Source organism: Clupea harengus, unplaced genomic scaffold (genome assembly GCF_900700415.2).
Source record: "Clupea harengus unplaced genomic scaffold, Ch_v2.0.2, whole genome shotgun sequence".
NCBI classification, from domain to species: domain Eukaryota; kingdom Metazoa; phylum Chordata; class Actinopteri; order Clupeiformes; family Clupeidae; genus Clupea; species Clupea harengus.
In genome coordinates this window covers 1-13368 of record NW_024879890.1, presented here as the reverse complement: position 1 = coordinate 13368, position 13368 = coordinate 1, and the positions used below count along the sequence as shown (strand labels likewise).

The 13368-nt window shown below is 48.3% G+C and overlaps 1 protein-coding gene across 1 annotated transcript; it reads left to right on the top strand.

The window, feature by feature from the left end:
* Window positions 1–3330: 3330 nt before the first annotated feature.
* LOC122130635 (adiponectin receptor protein 1-like) lies at window positions 3331–12775 on the top strand. The gene is made up of 7 exons (XM_042705374.1): window positions 3331–3384; window positions 4146–4424; window positions 5641–5754; window positions 5989–6160; window positions 9159–9345; window positions 10448–10635; window positions 12543–12775. The coding sequence occupies exons 2-7, from the start codon at window positions 4197–4199 to the stop codon at window positions 12758–12760; spliced, it is 1107 nt and encodes a 368-aa protein (XP_042561308.1). The 5' UTR covers window positions 3331–3384; window positions 4146–4196; the 3' UTR covers window positions 12761–12775.
* The last annotated feature ends 593 nt before the right edge of the window (window positions 12776–13368 follow it).

Here is a 13368-nt window from a genome sequence, read left to right as displayed (position 1 = left end):
CACGTGATGGATTTCTGATGTCTGAGGCAAGGATGGAAGTTTTGCACCAAGGTCGGAAGAAGCACAGTTCGACCCTTCTTATCACCTCTGGTCTAAACATGCTCTTGTACATATGCAGACTAAGTGGCACCTAATATTCTAAGTTACACACACACACACAGAGAAACACAGAAAAAGCCATGTTCTTGCTTTTCATAAGCACATGATTCATACAAGATATATATTAATACAAGGCACTTGATTATTATATTCTTAAGTCATTAACAGTGTTTGGAAATTATCTCCATCAGTCCTCCTTTTATCCGTTTCAATGGATAATTCAAAATCACAATCAAAATCAAAATCACAAATCATCTTTCTTAATTCGTCAATTATCAATTTCAATGGATAACCTCAAAATCATCACTCATGCTTATGACAGCAGACCTAATGATCTGTGGATGTGGCCCACACCCTGTCTTGCCATTCTCACTAACAGTGATGAGATGGATCTTCCTCTCTCTGTGACAGATTACACATTGCCCCTACATGAGGAGCTCAGGAGTGCACAGAGGGCGCGCTAACTCACCTGAGCAAGCTGCCCGACTTCCCATATCAATGGTCCCGTGCGCTAACTCACCGAGCAAGCTGCCCGACTTCCCATATCAATGGTCCCGTGCGCTAACTCACCTGAGTAAGCTGCCCGAGTAACCCATATCAATGGTCCCGTGCGCTAACTCACCTGAGCAAGCTGCCCGAGTACCCATATCAAGGGTCCCGTGCGCTAACTCACCTGAGTAAGCTGCCCGGATTCCTATGGTAATGGTCCTGTGCGTTAACTCACCTGAGCAAGCTGTGATGGTACCCATATCAAGGGTCCCGTGCGCTAACTCACCTGAGCAAGCTGCCCGAGTACCCATATCAATGGTCCCGTGCGCTAACTCACCTGAGCAAGCTGCCCGAGTACCCATATCAAGGGTCCCGTGCGCTAAACTCACCTGAGTAAGCTGCCCGGGTTCCTATGGTAATGGTCCCGTGCGTTAACTCACCTGAGCAAGCTGCCCGAGTACCCATATACAAGGGTCCCGTGCGCTAACTCACCTGAGCAAGCTGCCCGAGTACCCATATCAATGGTCCCGTGCGCTAACTCACCTGAGCGAGCTGCCGAGTACCCATATCAAGGGTCCCCGTGCGCTAACTCACCTGAGTAAGCTGCCCGGGTTCCTATGGTAATGTCCCCGTGCGTTAACTCACCTGAGCAAGCTGTGATGGTACCATGCGCTAAACTGTTGGACATCAGACAGCAGATGGCTCTGCCCCTATCAGGGACAGGCCTGTTCCTGGCCTGCTGCTTGCTGGGAATTGTCTTTTGAGTTGTTGGTGGAGGGGGCGCGATGCATTGAGCCTCAGACCTTACAAGCCATCAGAAGCTTTCAGTAGTGGCTAGTAGAAGCTATCAGTAGTGGCTAGTAGATGCTATCAGTAGTGGCTAGTAGAAGCTATCAGTAGTGGCTAGTAGAAGCTATCAGTAGTGGCTAGTAGATGCTATCAGTAGTGGCTAGTAGAGCTATCAGTAGTGGCTAGTAGAGCTATCAGTAGTGGCTAGTAGATGCTATCAGTAGTGGCTAGTAGAAGCTATCAGTAGTGGCTAGTAGAAGCTATCAGTAGTGGCTAGTAGATGCTATCAGTAGTGGCTAGTAGAAGCTATCAGTAGTGGCTAGTAGATTCTATGAAGACTTAGCTACATGCTCCACTGGCCTGATCAAATTTGGTTGAAAAATATTCTGTGTTGTATACTATGCATACATGGAACCTGAAGATCTTTTCTGTGAGTTTAAGTATATATATTTGTTGGTCTTGGTACATACGTAGCTTCATGTGTGTGGGGTTTTCTGCTGCTGCTTTGTTTGTTGGGAAGTGTTTGTTAAGTGCCAAACTCTGGTAAGGATCTTGAACACCAGAGGCCAGTTGTTCAAAAAATCCCATGTTTTGCTATCCAGAATCATCCTTCTTACTTTTGTTCCAGTTTTTCAAAGCAACATTGTATTGGATCACCCTGATCCAGTTGCACACTTTTCGAGATGACCAAATCCAGATTCTCCCTCTCTGTGATGACGTCTATAATAAACCAGAGCCTGTTGAAGACCCAGAACAACCTCCTGACTGCACGTGCAAGAAGGGACGCAATTGTTAGAGACTCCTTTTGACTGGTTCATCTCTGATGACTGTTTCATTGTAATTTACATACGGTGATGAATGACAGTTCAAATTCAATATATTAATATTTGTATCAATATATATGTTTGATATTGACAGCTATTTGGAGATTATTATATGGGGGACAAAATCCATATTTTTTTCTTATTTCTACTGACGGCTTAAAGTAATACTATGCAACAATTTGACACTTTTTGAGGTATGGTTTTATAGACAACTAGCTTGGGTACCATCCTCAAATTCATTTTGATAGCATATGGTCATGTGAAGGACATATAAACACCTGTGTCCCCACTAGCCATCCAGGATATGCCCTATGTAGTTCTGTGTACGGGCTGGAACACCCGGCAAAAATGGAAGAAAAGCTTTCACATGCATGACATTGCCATCTATACTGCCAAAAGACACCAGTTTGGTGTGTTGGCAAGCTTCTATCAGTGCCAGCTGGGCTGTTGGTGTTTGCAAGGTTTTTGCATGCCTTTTAGGTAGTTAACTCACTAGTTTTGAAAACAGAACTCTGTATTGGCTACTTAAATACTATGTAGCCTAGTTTAATCACTAACCGTTAAACAAATACAGTGCAAAATGTAATTATATTTATATATACTACATCATACAAATGTTGGTATTATTTAACCAATTTTAACGTTTTATTATATTTTGTTCCTGAAACCCCCTTCTGCTGGATCAGGATCATGCGGATATTTGGATCAAAGGTGTCCCAAACCTACTAAAAGGTTTTGAACAACAAATACTGAAGGTTTGACCCAGATCAATAACAAATCTGGATTACGTGACGTAAATGCGATTTCAGAATCCTTTTCCTTCTGAACAACCCATTTTAAGATTTGATCCAATCCGATGGTCCAAATCCGATCAGATTACCTCTGAACAACTGAGCCCAGGACCGTTTTACTTACGAGTGTCCCACTTTACCTTTCACACGCGAAGAAGGCTATGTATTTTGGTGTAGGGAATATTAGTGTTGGAAAGGTGGTTTGGCTGCGTATGATTCTTTGTTATGAGAAGATGACGTGTTTGATTCCGTAGCGGGAGTACCTCCCTGCTGATTGTTTACTAGCTGCTTCATGTGCGCAAGGGAGACTGAGGGAGGGCCCGTTATACTGTCACACTCCGCTGATTAACAAGCAAAGGACTGCTGGGCTACTCGCCAAGGCATAACGCAAGGTAGTGAATCTCTAATATCCCGTATCTGTCACAATTCTAGAGAGACCGCATGGAAGACAAAACATAATGTGCCAAACGTATCTGGAATAGTCAACGCAGCAGCAAATGCTAAGAGCTAGGTTAGCTTGCAAACGGTAAGCAAACGACAGCAGCCTATTCTAGCTAGGTTAATGTTATATGAAGGGTTGCGGACCAGCCGTCCGAGTTCTGTGCCGTACAATGAAATTGAAATATTTAAGCAACGACATGTGTCGAAGCTAGCCAATGTAACCACTTCAGAAAGTTACGTCGTATTTCGAAAATAATTTAGGCTGTCAGTTTTTCCCTGTGTCGTTACGGTTGTATATCCGGACTAGCAAGTTTTGCCACGTAAATTGTCACATGGGTCAGTTCACCAAATATAATTATTAATTCCACCTGTCTGTTCGTACCTCTTGCGGTGGCATCTGAGGAGTTTATTATTTTCTCACTTACTTAATCAGAAAGTCAATATTTAGCACTCAATTCATGTATTCAATCTGGATGGTAGTTTTCACTATAAACATTGGCATGCAATTACCAGATAACTAGAGACTAATACAAAATGATGTTGATACTCTCTCACTTTTAATGTCAAATGTGTATCTCACACAATCGTGAGGGGGTTTTGTATCGCTTTGAGAAAACATGTCATTGTGTGTGGATTGTTGGTATTGATATTCATTTGTGTGTGTGTGTGTGTGTGTGTGTGTGTGTGTGTGTGTGTGTGTGTGTGCCTCCAGTTCTGCTCCTACGTGTGTGTGAGCAGGCTAGGCGGTCGGGCCGATCTCTCCATGACAGCTCGCGGCCATGCCTCCCGGAGCGCCGCCAACAGAAAGTTCCTCGAGGAAGACCTGGAGCAACAAGCACCGGTTCCAGAGGAGAACCCGCATGGGCACAGACCGCGGGCCAGAGACTACCTAGAGCGGGCCCATCTGGAGCTGATGGACCCAGGGCAAGATCCAGAGCTGGCCGAGCTGGGGCCACTACTGGGGGCAGCATCCCCGGACACCAGCCCTCGAGTGAGTCCTCCCGGAGAGAGAGAGAGAGACAGAGACAGAGAGACAGAGAGAGAGACAGAGAGACAGAGAGAGACAGAGAGCGAGACCAGCCCTCGAGTGAGTCCTCAAAGAGAGGAGATCTTCCACTTCCACAGAGAGAGAGGGAGAGAGAGAGAGAGAGAGAGAGAGAGAGAGAGAGAGAGACCAATACCCTAAAAAAACGAGCCATCAAATTCTGGAAACATATCAAAGCAAGTGACCCCAACTCTTATTGTTTTAAAGCACTGGAAAGACAAGAGATGAGCAAAAACAGTCCCCTCTGCCATAAGACTCACACAAACTAACACAACAAACGAGCACAACCAAACTAATTACAATGACTCATTAGCCAGGGAAATTAGACCCAACCAAATTACAAACACTGATGAAAAAAGAAAATGATATTACCTATTGGAAAGAAGCAACCAAAGCACAATCTAAATTACAATGTTATTTGACCCTAAAACGTGAATACTCAACAGCTACTTACCTGAATACAGTAAAAGACACAAACTCAGGAAAACCTTGACAATGTACAGACTCAGTGAGCACCGCCTCGCCATCGAAAGAGGCAGACACAGGCAGATCTGGCTGCCCAGAGAGGAGAGGCTGTGCTCACAATGCAGTCTGGGGGCCGTGGAGACAGAGGTACACTTCCTCACGGTATGCCCCAAATACGAAACTATTAGAAAAGGTTAATTTCATAGGTTCAGTCTAATCATCCAAACTTTCAAACTCTCCCTAATGAGGCAAAATTGCCATACATACTTGGTGAAGACAAAGATTTGGCCAATCTAGCTGCTAAATATGTAGCAGCCTGCCATAACCTGAGGGACAGTCAGTAAGGCCACAAATAGCAACAACCAAATGCCAAACTAACTGTATGTTTGTTGTTATTCTTAGAATAATCTATTGTTGTTGTTGTTTTTTAACTTATCATTATTTGTATTGTATCACTTCTGTTCATTTGATTTGATCTTCTATGTGTGTATGTGTATGTAATATGTATGTGTTAAATCAGCTTTGGCAATAGTGTTCCAAAACATTCATGCCAATAAAGCTTCTTTGAACTTTGAGAGAGGGAGGAAGAGATATGGATCAATGTTACAGTGTTGTAAAATTATATTGTAAAAAAACCTGTGTCCTGTGTTGGTTACCTAGTTGATTGTGAACCCAGTGTGTGTGTGTGTGTGTGTAGGGTGCGTCAGCGTTCCCTGAGGAGGAGGAAGGGGAGGAGGAAGACCCACACATGATAACACTACCGCTGCAGGCACACCATGCCATGGAGAAGATGGAAGAGTTTGTGCACAAGGTCAGTGAGAGGTCACCTGTGAGAGGTCACCTGTGTGTGTGTGTGTGTGTGTGTGCGCAGGTGTGGGAGGGCCGCTGGCGTGTGATTCTGTGTAGCGCACCTGTGCACACTGTACAGACTTTACCTGTGAAACACTGGTGTAGCTCACCTGTGTGTGTGTGTGTGTGTGTGAATCACCTGTGTGTGTGTGTGTGTGTGTGTGTGTGTGACTCACCTGTGTGTGTGTGTGTGCAGGTGTGGGAGGGCCGCTGGCGTGTGATCCCGTACCACCTGCTGCCCGAGTGGCTGAAGGATAACGACTACCTCCTGCACGGGCACCGCCCCCCCCTGCCCTCATTCAGGGCCTGCTTCGGGAGCATCTTCAGGATCCACACAGAGACCGGCAACATCTGGACACATCTGCTGGGTATGACACACACACACTCACTCACACACACACACTCACACACACACACACAGATCGGTAACATCTGGACACACCTGCTGGGCACGACACACACACACACACACACACACACACACACACACACACACACTTGGAGAAGGTGCGTGAGACTTGTGAGTTGTTTGTATTGTGAAGTGAAACCATCAAAACATCTAATCCTATGAGAAAGCTGAGAATGGAGAGAGTGCACAGGGAAGTGTCTTAAAGGTTATTCCCTTACTTCCTGGTTAGTTTGATCTTCCAGCTTCCTGGAGCTCTTATCTTAGTGCTTGTACCCTCTGCTAAGGTGTACTCCAGCCTCTACACTGCCAGTCATGTGAGTGAGCTCTATGGTCAGATGGAGCTGATACCTCTATGGTCTGATGGAGCTGAAACTCTTCCTGGTTTGTGTGTGTTATTTATTGAATGGGTGATGGTTGTATGAAAGTATTCAAGACACACTTTTCTCTTCAGCACAGAGGAGTGGTCAGGTCAGGGCCCTCAGCCCCACACACAAAGCTCAGGGGTCAGGGGTCAGGAGGTCACTCCCGGCAGCAGTGCTCAACCTCAGCCTCATTATGACCCTGGTCCGGGTCGGGAGAAGCCACCTCACGCTGCACCGCTGTCCTTAACCTGAACTTTGTTCCTAGAAAGGCCAAGTCATCCAGCGCCACGCGCAGCTGCAATAGGTGACCACTGACATCATCATCCAGCGCCACGCGCAGCTGCAATAGGTGACCACTGACATCATCATCCAGCGCCACGCGCAGCTACAATAGGTGACCACTGACTTCCCCCGTGCAGAGTGAAGTTCCACAGGAATGATTGACCATTATGCAGTCATTATGGGTGCCTATAAGGGGTCGTGTGTAGGTCTCTATAGCTTGGGTGGCTATAAGGGCTGTGTGTAGGTCTCTATAGCTTGGGTGGCTATAAGGGCTGTGTGTAGGTCTCTATAGCTTGGGTGCCTATAAGGGCTGTGTGTAGGTCTCTATAGCTTGGGTGGCTATAAGGGCTGTGTGTAGGTCTCTATAGCTTGGGTCGCTATAAGGGCTGTGTGTAGGTCTCTATAGCTTGGGTGGCTATAAGGGTTAATGTGTAGGTCTCTATAGCTTGGGTGGCTTCATAAACGTGAATCGCAGAGAGGGTTTGGTGGCCCAGCAGGAAGTGATGTCACCAGGGGAGATGCAGCCACATTCATAATGCAGTGTAACAGGAAGTGATGCGGCGTTACCTTCTATGGCTCTCCACACTAGTGAGGACAGCGGCCTCAATGTTTCATTCATTCAGTTACGCTCCTCTGAAGAAAGGCCAAAGCTCTCGAGATACTACAGTATTCAAGCACAAAGAGAAAACATGACCACTGATAAATATGGAATCTATTAAGACATACAGTGGGGAAAATAAGTATTTGAACCCCTGCCGATTTCGCAAGTTTGGCCACTTGCAAAGAAATGTGTGATCTATAATTGTAATGGTAGGTGTATTTTAACAGTGAGAAATAGAATATCAACAAACAAATCCAGAAAACTGCATTTTATAACATTTATGACTTTATTTGTATTTGATGCAGAAAATAAGTATTTGAACCCCCAAGCAAACAGCAAGAATTCTGGCTCCCAATGACCAGTTATGTGCCCAAGAAGCACACAGATTAGTCCTCATTAGGCCTAACAAGGTACACCTAATCTCAACTGGTGACGTGTATAAAAGAAACCTGTCCAAAGAATCATACTTCACACCTTCAACCTCACCACCATGGGCAAGACCAAAGAGTTGACCAAGGACGTCAGAGAAGCAGACAACTATTGGTGCGATTATTCGTAAATGGAAGCAACACCAAACACTGTCCATCGCTCTAGGTCTGGGGCTCCATGCAAGATATCCCTTCGTGCGGTATCGGTGATCATCCGAAAGGTGCAGAATAACCCAGAACTACACAGGGGGAGCTTGTGAATGATCTCAAGGCAGCTGGGACCACAGTCACCAATAAAACCATTGGCAACACACTACGCCGTAATGGTTTGAAGTACTGCAGAACTCGCAAGGTCCCCTGCTGAAGGAAGCACATGTACAGGGCCGTCTGAAGTTTGCCAATGAACACTTGAATGATTCTAAGGAGGATTGGGAGACAGAATGTGGTAAGATGAGACCAAAATCAAGCTCTTTGGCATCAACTCCACTTGCCGCGTTTGGAGGGGGAAGAATGCTAAATATGACACCATCCCCACCGTCAAGCATGGAGGTGGAAACATTATGCTTTGGGGCTGTTTCTCTGCCAAGGGTACAGGACGACTCCACTGCATCGAGGGGACTATGGATGGGGCCATGTAATATGGAATATTGGGCTTGAACCTCATTCCCTCATTCCCTCCCATTGAAAACGCAACCTTAAGGATTTGGAGTGGATCTACATAGAGGAGTGGACCAAAATCCCTCCTGAGCTGTGTGTAAACCTGGTGACCAACTACAAGAAAAGTCTGACGTCTGTGCTTGCCAACAAGGGTTATTCCACCAAGTACTAAGTCATGTTTTGCTAGGGGTTCAAATACTTATTTTCTGCATCAAATGCAAATTAAGTCATAAATGTTATAAAATGCAGTTTTCTGGATTTTTTTGTTGATATTCTGTTTCTCACTGTTAAAATACACCTACTATTACAATTATAGATCACACATTTCTTCGCAAGTGGCCAAACTTGCGAAATCGGCAGGGGTTCAAATACTTATTTTCCCCACTGTACCTACATATGTGTGTATGTGTGATCCCCCTATACCTACGTGTGTGTGTGTGTGTGTGTGTGTGTGTGTGTGATCCCCCCATACCTACGTGTGTGTGTGTGCGATCCCCCCCATACCTACATGTGTGTGTGTGTGTGTGTGTGTGTGTGTGTGATCCCCCCCCATACCTACGTGTGTGTGTGTGTGTGTGATCCCCCCCATACCCATGTGCGTGTGTGTGTGTGTGTTGTCCACCGCAGGTCTGATCCTGTTCCTGTGTCTGGGCACGCTGACGATGCTGCGGCCCAACGTGTACTTCATGGCGCCCCTGCAGGAGAAGGTGGTGCTGGGCATGTTCTTTCTGGGCGCCGTGCTCTGCCTCAGCTTCTCCTGGATCTTCCACACCGTCTACTGCCACTCCGAGAAAGTCTCACGCACCTTCTCCAAGTGAGTGAGCTACGTGTGTGTGTGTGTGTGTGTGTGTGTGTGTGTGTGTGTGTGTGTGTATGCGTGCCTGTGTGTGTGTGTGTGTGTGTGTGTGTGTGTGTGTGTGTGTGTGTGTGGGTATGGAACAGATGTAAATACTTGTATGTGCACATTTGTGTGTGTGTGCGTGTGTGCGTGAGTGTGTATGGAACAGATGTAAATACATGTATGTGTGTGTGTGTGTGTGTGTGTGTGTGTGTGTGTGGGTGTGTGGGTATGGAACAGATGTAAATACATGTGTGTGTGTGTGTGTGTGTGTGTGTGTGGGTGTGTGGGTATGGAACAGATGTAAATACATGTGTGTGTGTGTGTGTGTGTGTGTGTGTGTGTGTGTGTGTGTGTGTGTGTGTGTGTGTGTGTGTGTGTGTGTGTGTGTGTGTGTGTGTATGGAACAGATGTAAATACATGTATGTGCACATGTGTGTGGTTGGGTGTGTGTGTGTGTGGAACAGATGTAAATACATGTGTGGTTGGGTGTGTGTGTGTGTATGGAACAGATGTAAACACATGTATGTGCACATGTGTGTGTGTGTGTGTGTGGGTGGGTATGGAACAGATGTAAATACATGTATGTCTGCTCTGTAGATAACTGGTTCTACTCTAGCTGTTATAAATGTCCTCCAAGTCATGACACCACTCGTGTGTGTGTGTGTGTGTGTGTGTGTGTGAGAGTGTGTGTGCGTGCACGTGTGTGTGTGCGCGTGTGTGTGTGTGTGTGTGTGTGTGTGTGTGTGTATGTGTGTATGTGTATGGAACAGATGTAAATACATGTGTGTGTGGGTGTGTGTGTGTGTGTGTGTGTGTGTGTGTGTGTGTGTGTGTGTGTGTGTATGGAACAGATGTAAATACATGTATGTGCACATGTGTGTGTGTGTGTGTGTGTGGGTGGGTATGGAACAGATGTAAATACATGTATGTCTGCTCTGTAGATAACTGGTTCTACTCTAGCTGTTATAAATGTCCTCCAAGTCATGACACCACTCGTGTGTGTGTGTGTGTGTGCGTGTGTGTGTGTGCGTGTGTGTGTGTACGTGTGTGTGTGTGTGTGTGTGTGTGTGTGTAGGCTGGACTACTCGGGCATTGCTCTGCTGATCATGGGGTCGTTCGTGCCGTGGCTGTACTACTCGTTCTACTGCTCCCCCCAGCCGCGGCTCATCTACCTGTCTGTGGTGTGTGTGCTCGGGATCGCCGCCATCATCGTGGCCCAGGGGGAACGCTTCGCCACGCCGGCGCACCGACCCACCAGAGCCGGTACCACCGACCCTCCTCTCCTCCTCTCCACCTCTCCACCTCTCTGTGTCCACCCCTCCTCTCCTTTCTGTCCTCCTCTGCACCTCTCCACCTCTCCACCTCTCCCTCCTCTCCTTCCTCTCCTTCCTCTCCTCTCTGTGTCACCTCTCCACCTCTCCTCCTCTCCTCTCTGTGACCTCTCCACCTCTCCTCCTCTCCACCTCTCCTCTCCTCTCTGTGTCCTCTCCTTCTCTCCTCCTCTCCGCCTCTCCTCCTCTCCTCTCTGTGTCCTCTCCTCCTCTCCTCCTCTCCTCTCTGTGTCCTCTCCTCCCCTCCACCTCTCCTCCTCTCCTCCTCTCCTCCTCTCCTCTCCGTCTCCTCTCCTCCTCTCCACCTCTCCCTCCTCTCCACCTCTCCCTTCCTCTCCACCTCTCCACCTCTCCACTCCATCTCTCCATCTCTCCTCCTCTCCACCTCTCCCTCCCCCTTCCTCTCCACCTCTCCCTCCTTCCTCCTCTCCACCTCTCCCTCCTTCCTCTCCTCCTCTCCACCTCTCCTCCTCTCCACCTCTCCACTCCATCTCTCCATCTCTCCACCTCTCCTCTCTGTGTCCACCCCTCCTCTCCACCTCTCCACCTCTCCACCTCTCCTCCTCTCCTCCTCTCCTCTCTGTGTCCTCTCCTCCTCCTTCCTCTCTCCTCTCCACCTCTCCATCTCTCCTCCTCTCCCTCCCTCCTTCCTCTCCACTCTCCATTCTCCTCCTCTCCTCTCTTCCTCTCCACCTCTCCTCCTCTCCACCTCTCCCTTCTCTCCTCCTCTCACCTCTCCTCCTTCCTTCCTCTCCACCTCTCCACCTCTCCACCTCTCCCACCCTCCTCTCCACCTCTCTGTGTCCACCCCACCTATCCACCTCTCCACCTCTCCTCCTCTCCCTCCTCCTTCCTCTCCTTCCTCTCCTCTCCTGTCTGCTTTCTGTCTACTGCAGTCTGGTGGTTTGTTTATTCCATGCTGTCATGGTGATATTAGTAACGTCGGTGACTCCTCCTCCTCACCGTGCTGGTCACGCCTCCAGTGTCTGGCAGTCTGTCTTCCTCATCTCCCATGAGCCTTTGCAGTGTTTTTGTATCAATAAACTGAATTTGTGTCTCCCAGTATTTGGCACAGCAATGCGAATCTGGATCCGTAAACAGCTGAGTGTGTTTTCTGTCGAGGTCACCTGTGTCTGTAGGTGTGTGTGTTTCATTGGTCGGGAGTGTGTGTGTCGAGGAGGTGTGTATGTTTCATTGGTCAGGAGTGTGTGTGTCTGTAGGTGTGTATGTTTCATTGGTCAGGAGTGTGTGTGTCTGTAAGTGTGTATGTTTCATTGGTCAGGAGTGTGTGTGTGTGTGTGGTGTGTGTTGAGGAGGTGTTGTGTGACTCCACAGGTTGTGTGTATTGAGGAGGTGTTGTGTGACTCCACAGGTGTGTGTGTGTTGAGGAGGTGTTGTGTGACTCCACAGGTTGTGTGTGTTGAGGAGGTGTTGTGTGACTCCATAGGTGTGTGTGTGTTGAGGAGGTGTTGTGTGACTCCACAGGTGTGTGTGTGTTGAGGAGGTGTTGTGTCTGACTCCACAGGTGTGTGTGTGTGTGTTGAGGAGGTGTTGTGTGACTCCACAGGTGTGTGTGTGTATTGAGGTGTTGTCTGACTCCACAGGTGTGTGTGTGTGTGTGTGTGTGTGTGTGTGTGTGTGTGTGTGTGTGTTGAGGAGGTGTTGTGTGACTCCACAGGTGTGTGTGTGTGTTGAGGAGGTGTTGTGTGACTCCACAGGTGTGTGTGTGTGTTGAGGAGGTGTTGTGTGACTCCACAGGTGTGTGTGTGTGTTGAGGAGGTGTTGTGTGACTCCACAGGTGTGTGTGTGTGTGTATTGAGGTGTTGTCTGACTCCACAGGTGTGTTCCTGGGTCTGGGTTTGAGCGGTATCGTACCCACAGTGCACTTCACCATAGTGGAGGGCTTCGTGAAGGCCACCACGGTGGGCCAGTTGGGCTGGTTCTACCTGATGGGGGCCATGTACATCACCGGGGCCTGCCTGTACGCCGCACGGATACCTGAGCGCTACTTCCCCGGCAAGTGTGACATCTGGGTGAGTGAAACATTAGAATGTTAGAAATGTAGGAAACTAAAATGGATGCTTCTGTTTCCCAAGATGCCTTTCTGCACTTACAGTAAATCTCCTCCTCTCTGGCCCTTGTTCTCCCTCCCCTCTCCACCTCTCCCTCTCCACCTCCTCTCCTCTCCCCTCCACCTCTCCCTCTCCACCTCTCCTCTCTACTCTCCACCTCTCCCTCTCTCCATCCTCCCCTCTCCTCCCTCCTCCTCCACCTCTCCTCCTCTCCTCTCCTCCTCTCCCTCTCCTCTCCACCTCTCCCTCTCCTCTCCGCCACCTCTCCTCTCCTCCTCTCTCTCACCTCTCCTTCCTCTCTCACTCTCACTCCACCTCTCCTCCTCTCCTCTCCTCCTCTCCCTCTCCTCTCCACCTCTCCCTCTCCTCCTCTCCCTCCCTCCACCTCTCCTCTCCTCCTCTCCTCTCCACCTCTCCTTTCTCTCCACCTCTCCCTCTCTCCACTCTCCTTTCCTTCCACTCTCCTCTCCTCTCCTCTCCACCTCTCTCTCCTCCTCTCCCACTCCACCTCTCCTCCCTCCTCTCCACCTCTCCTCTCCTCCTCTCCTCTCCACCTCTCCTCTCCTCCTCTCCTCTCCTCCTCTCCTCTCCTC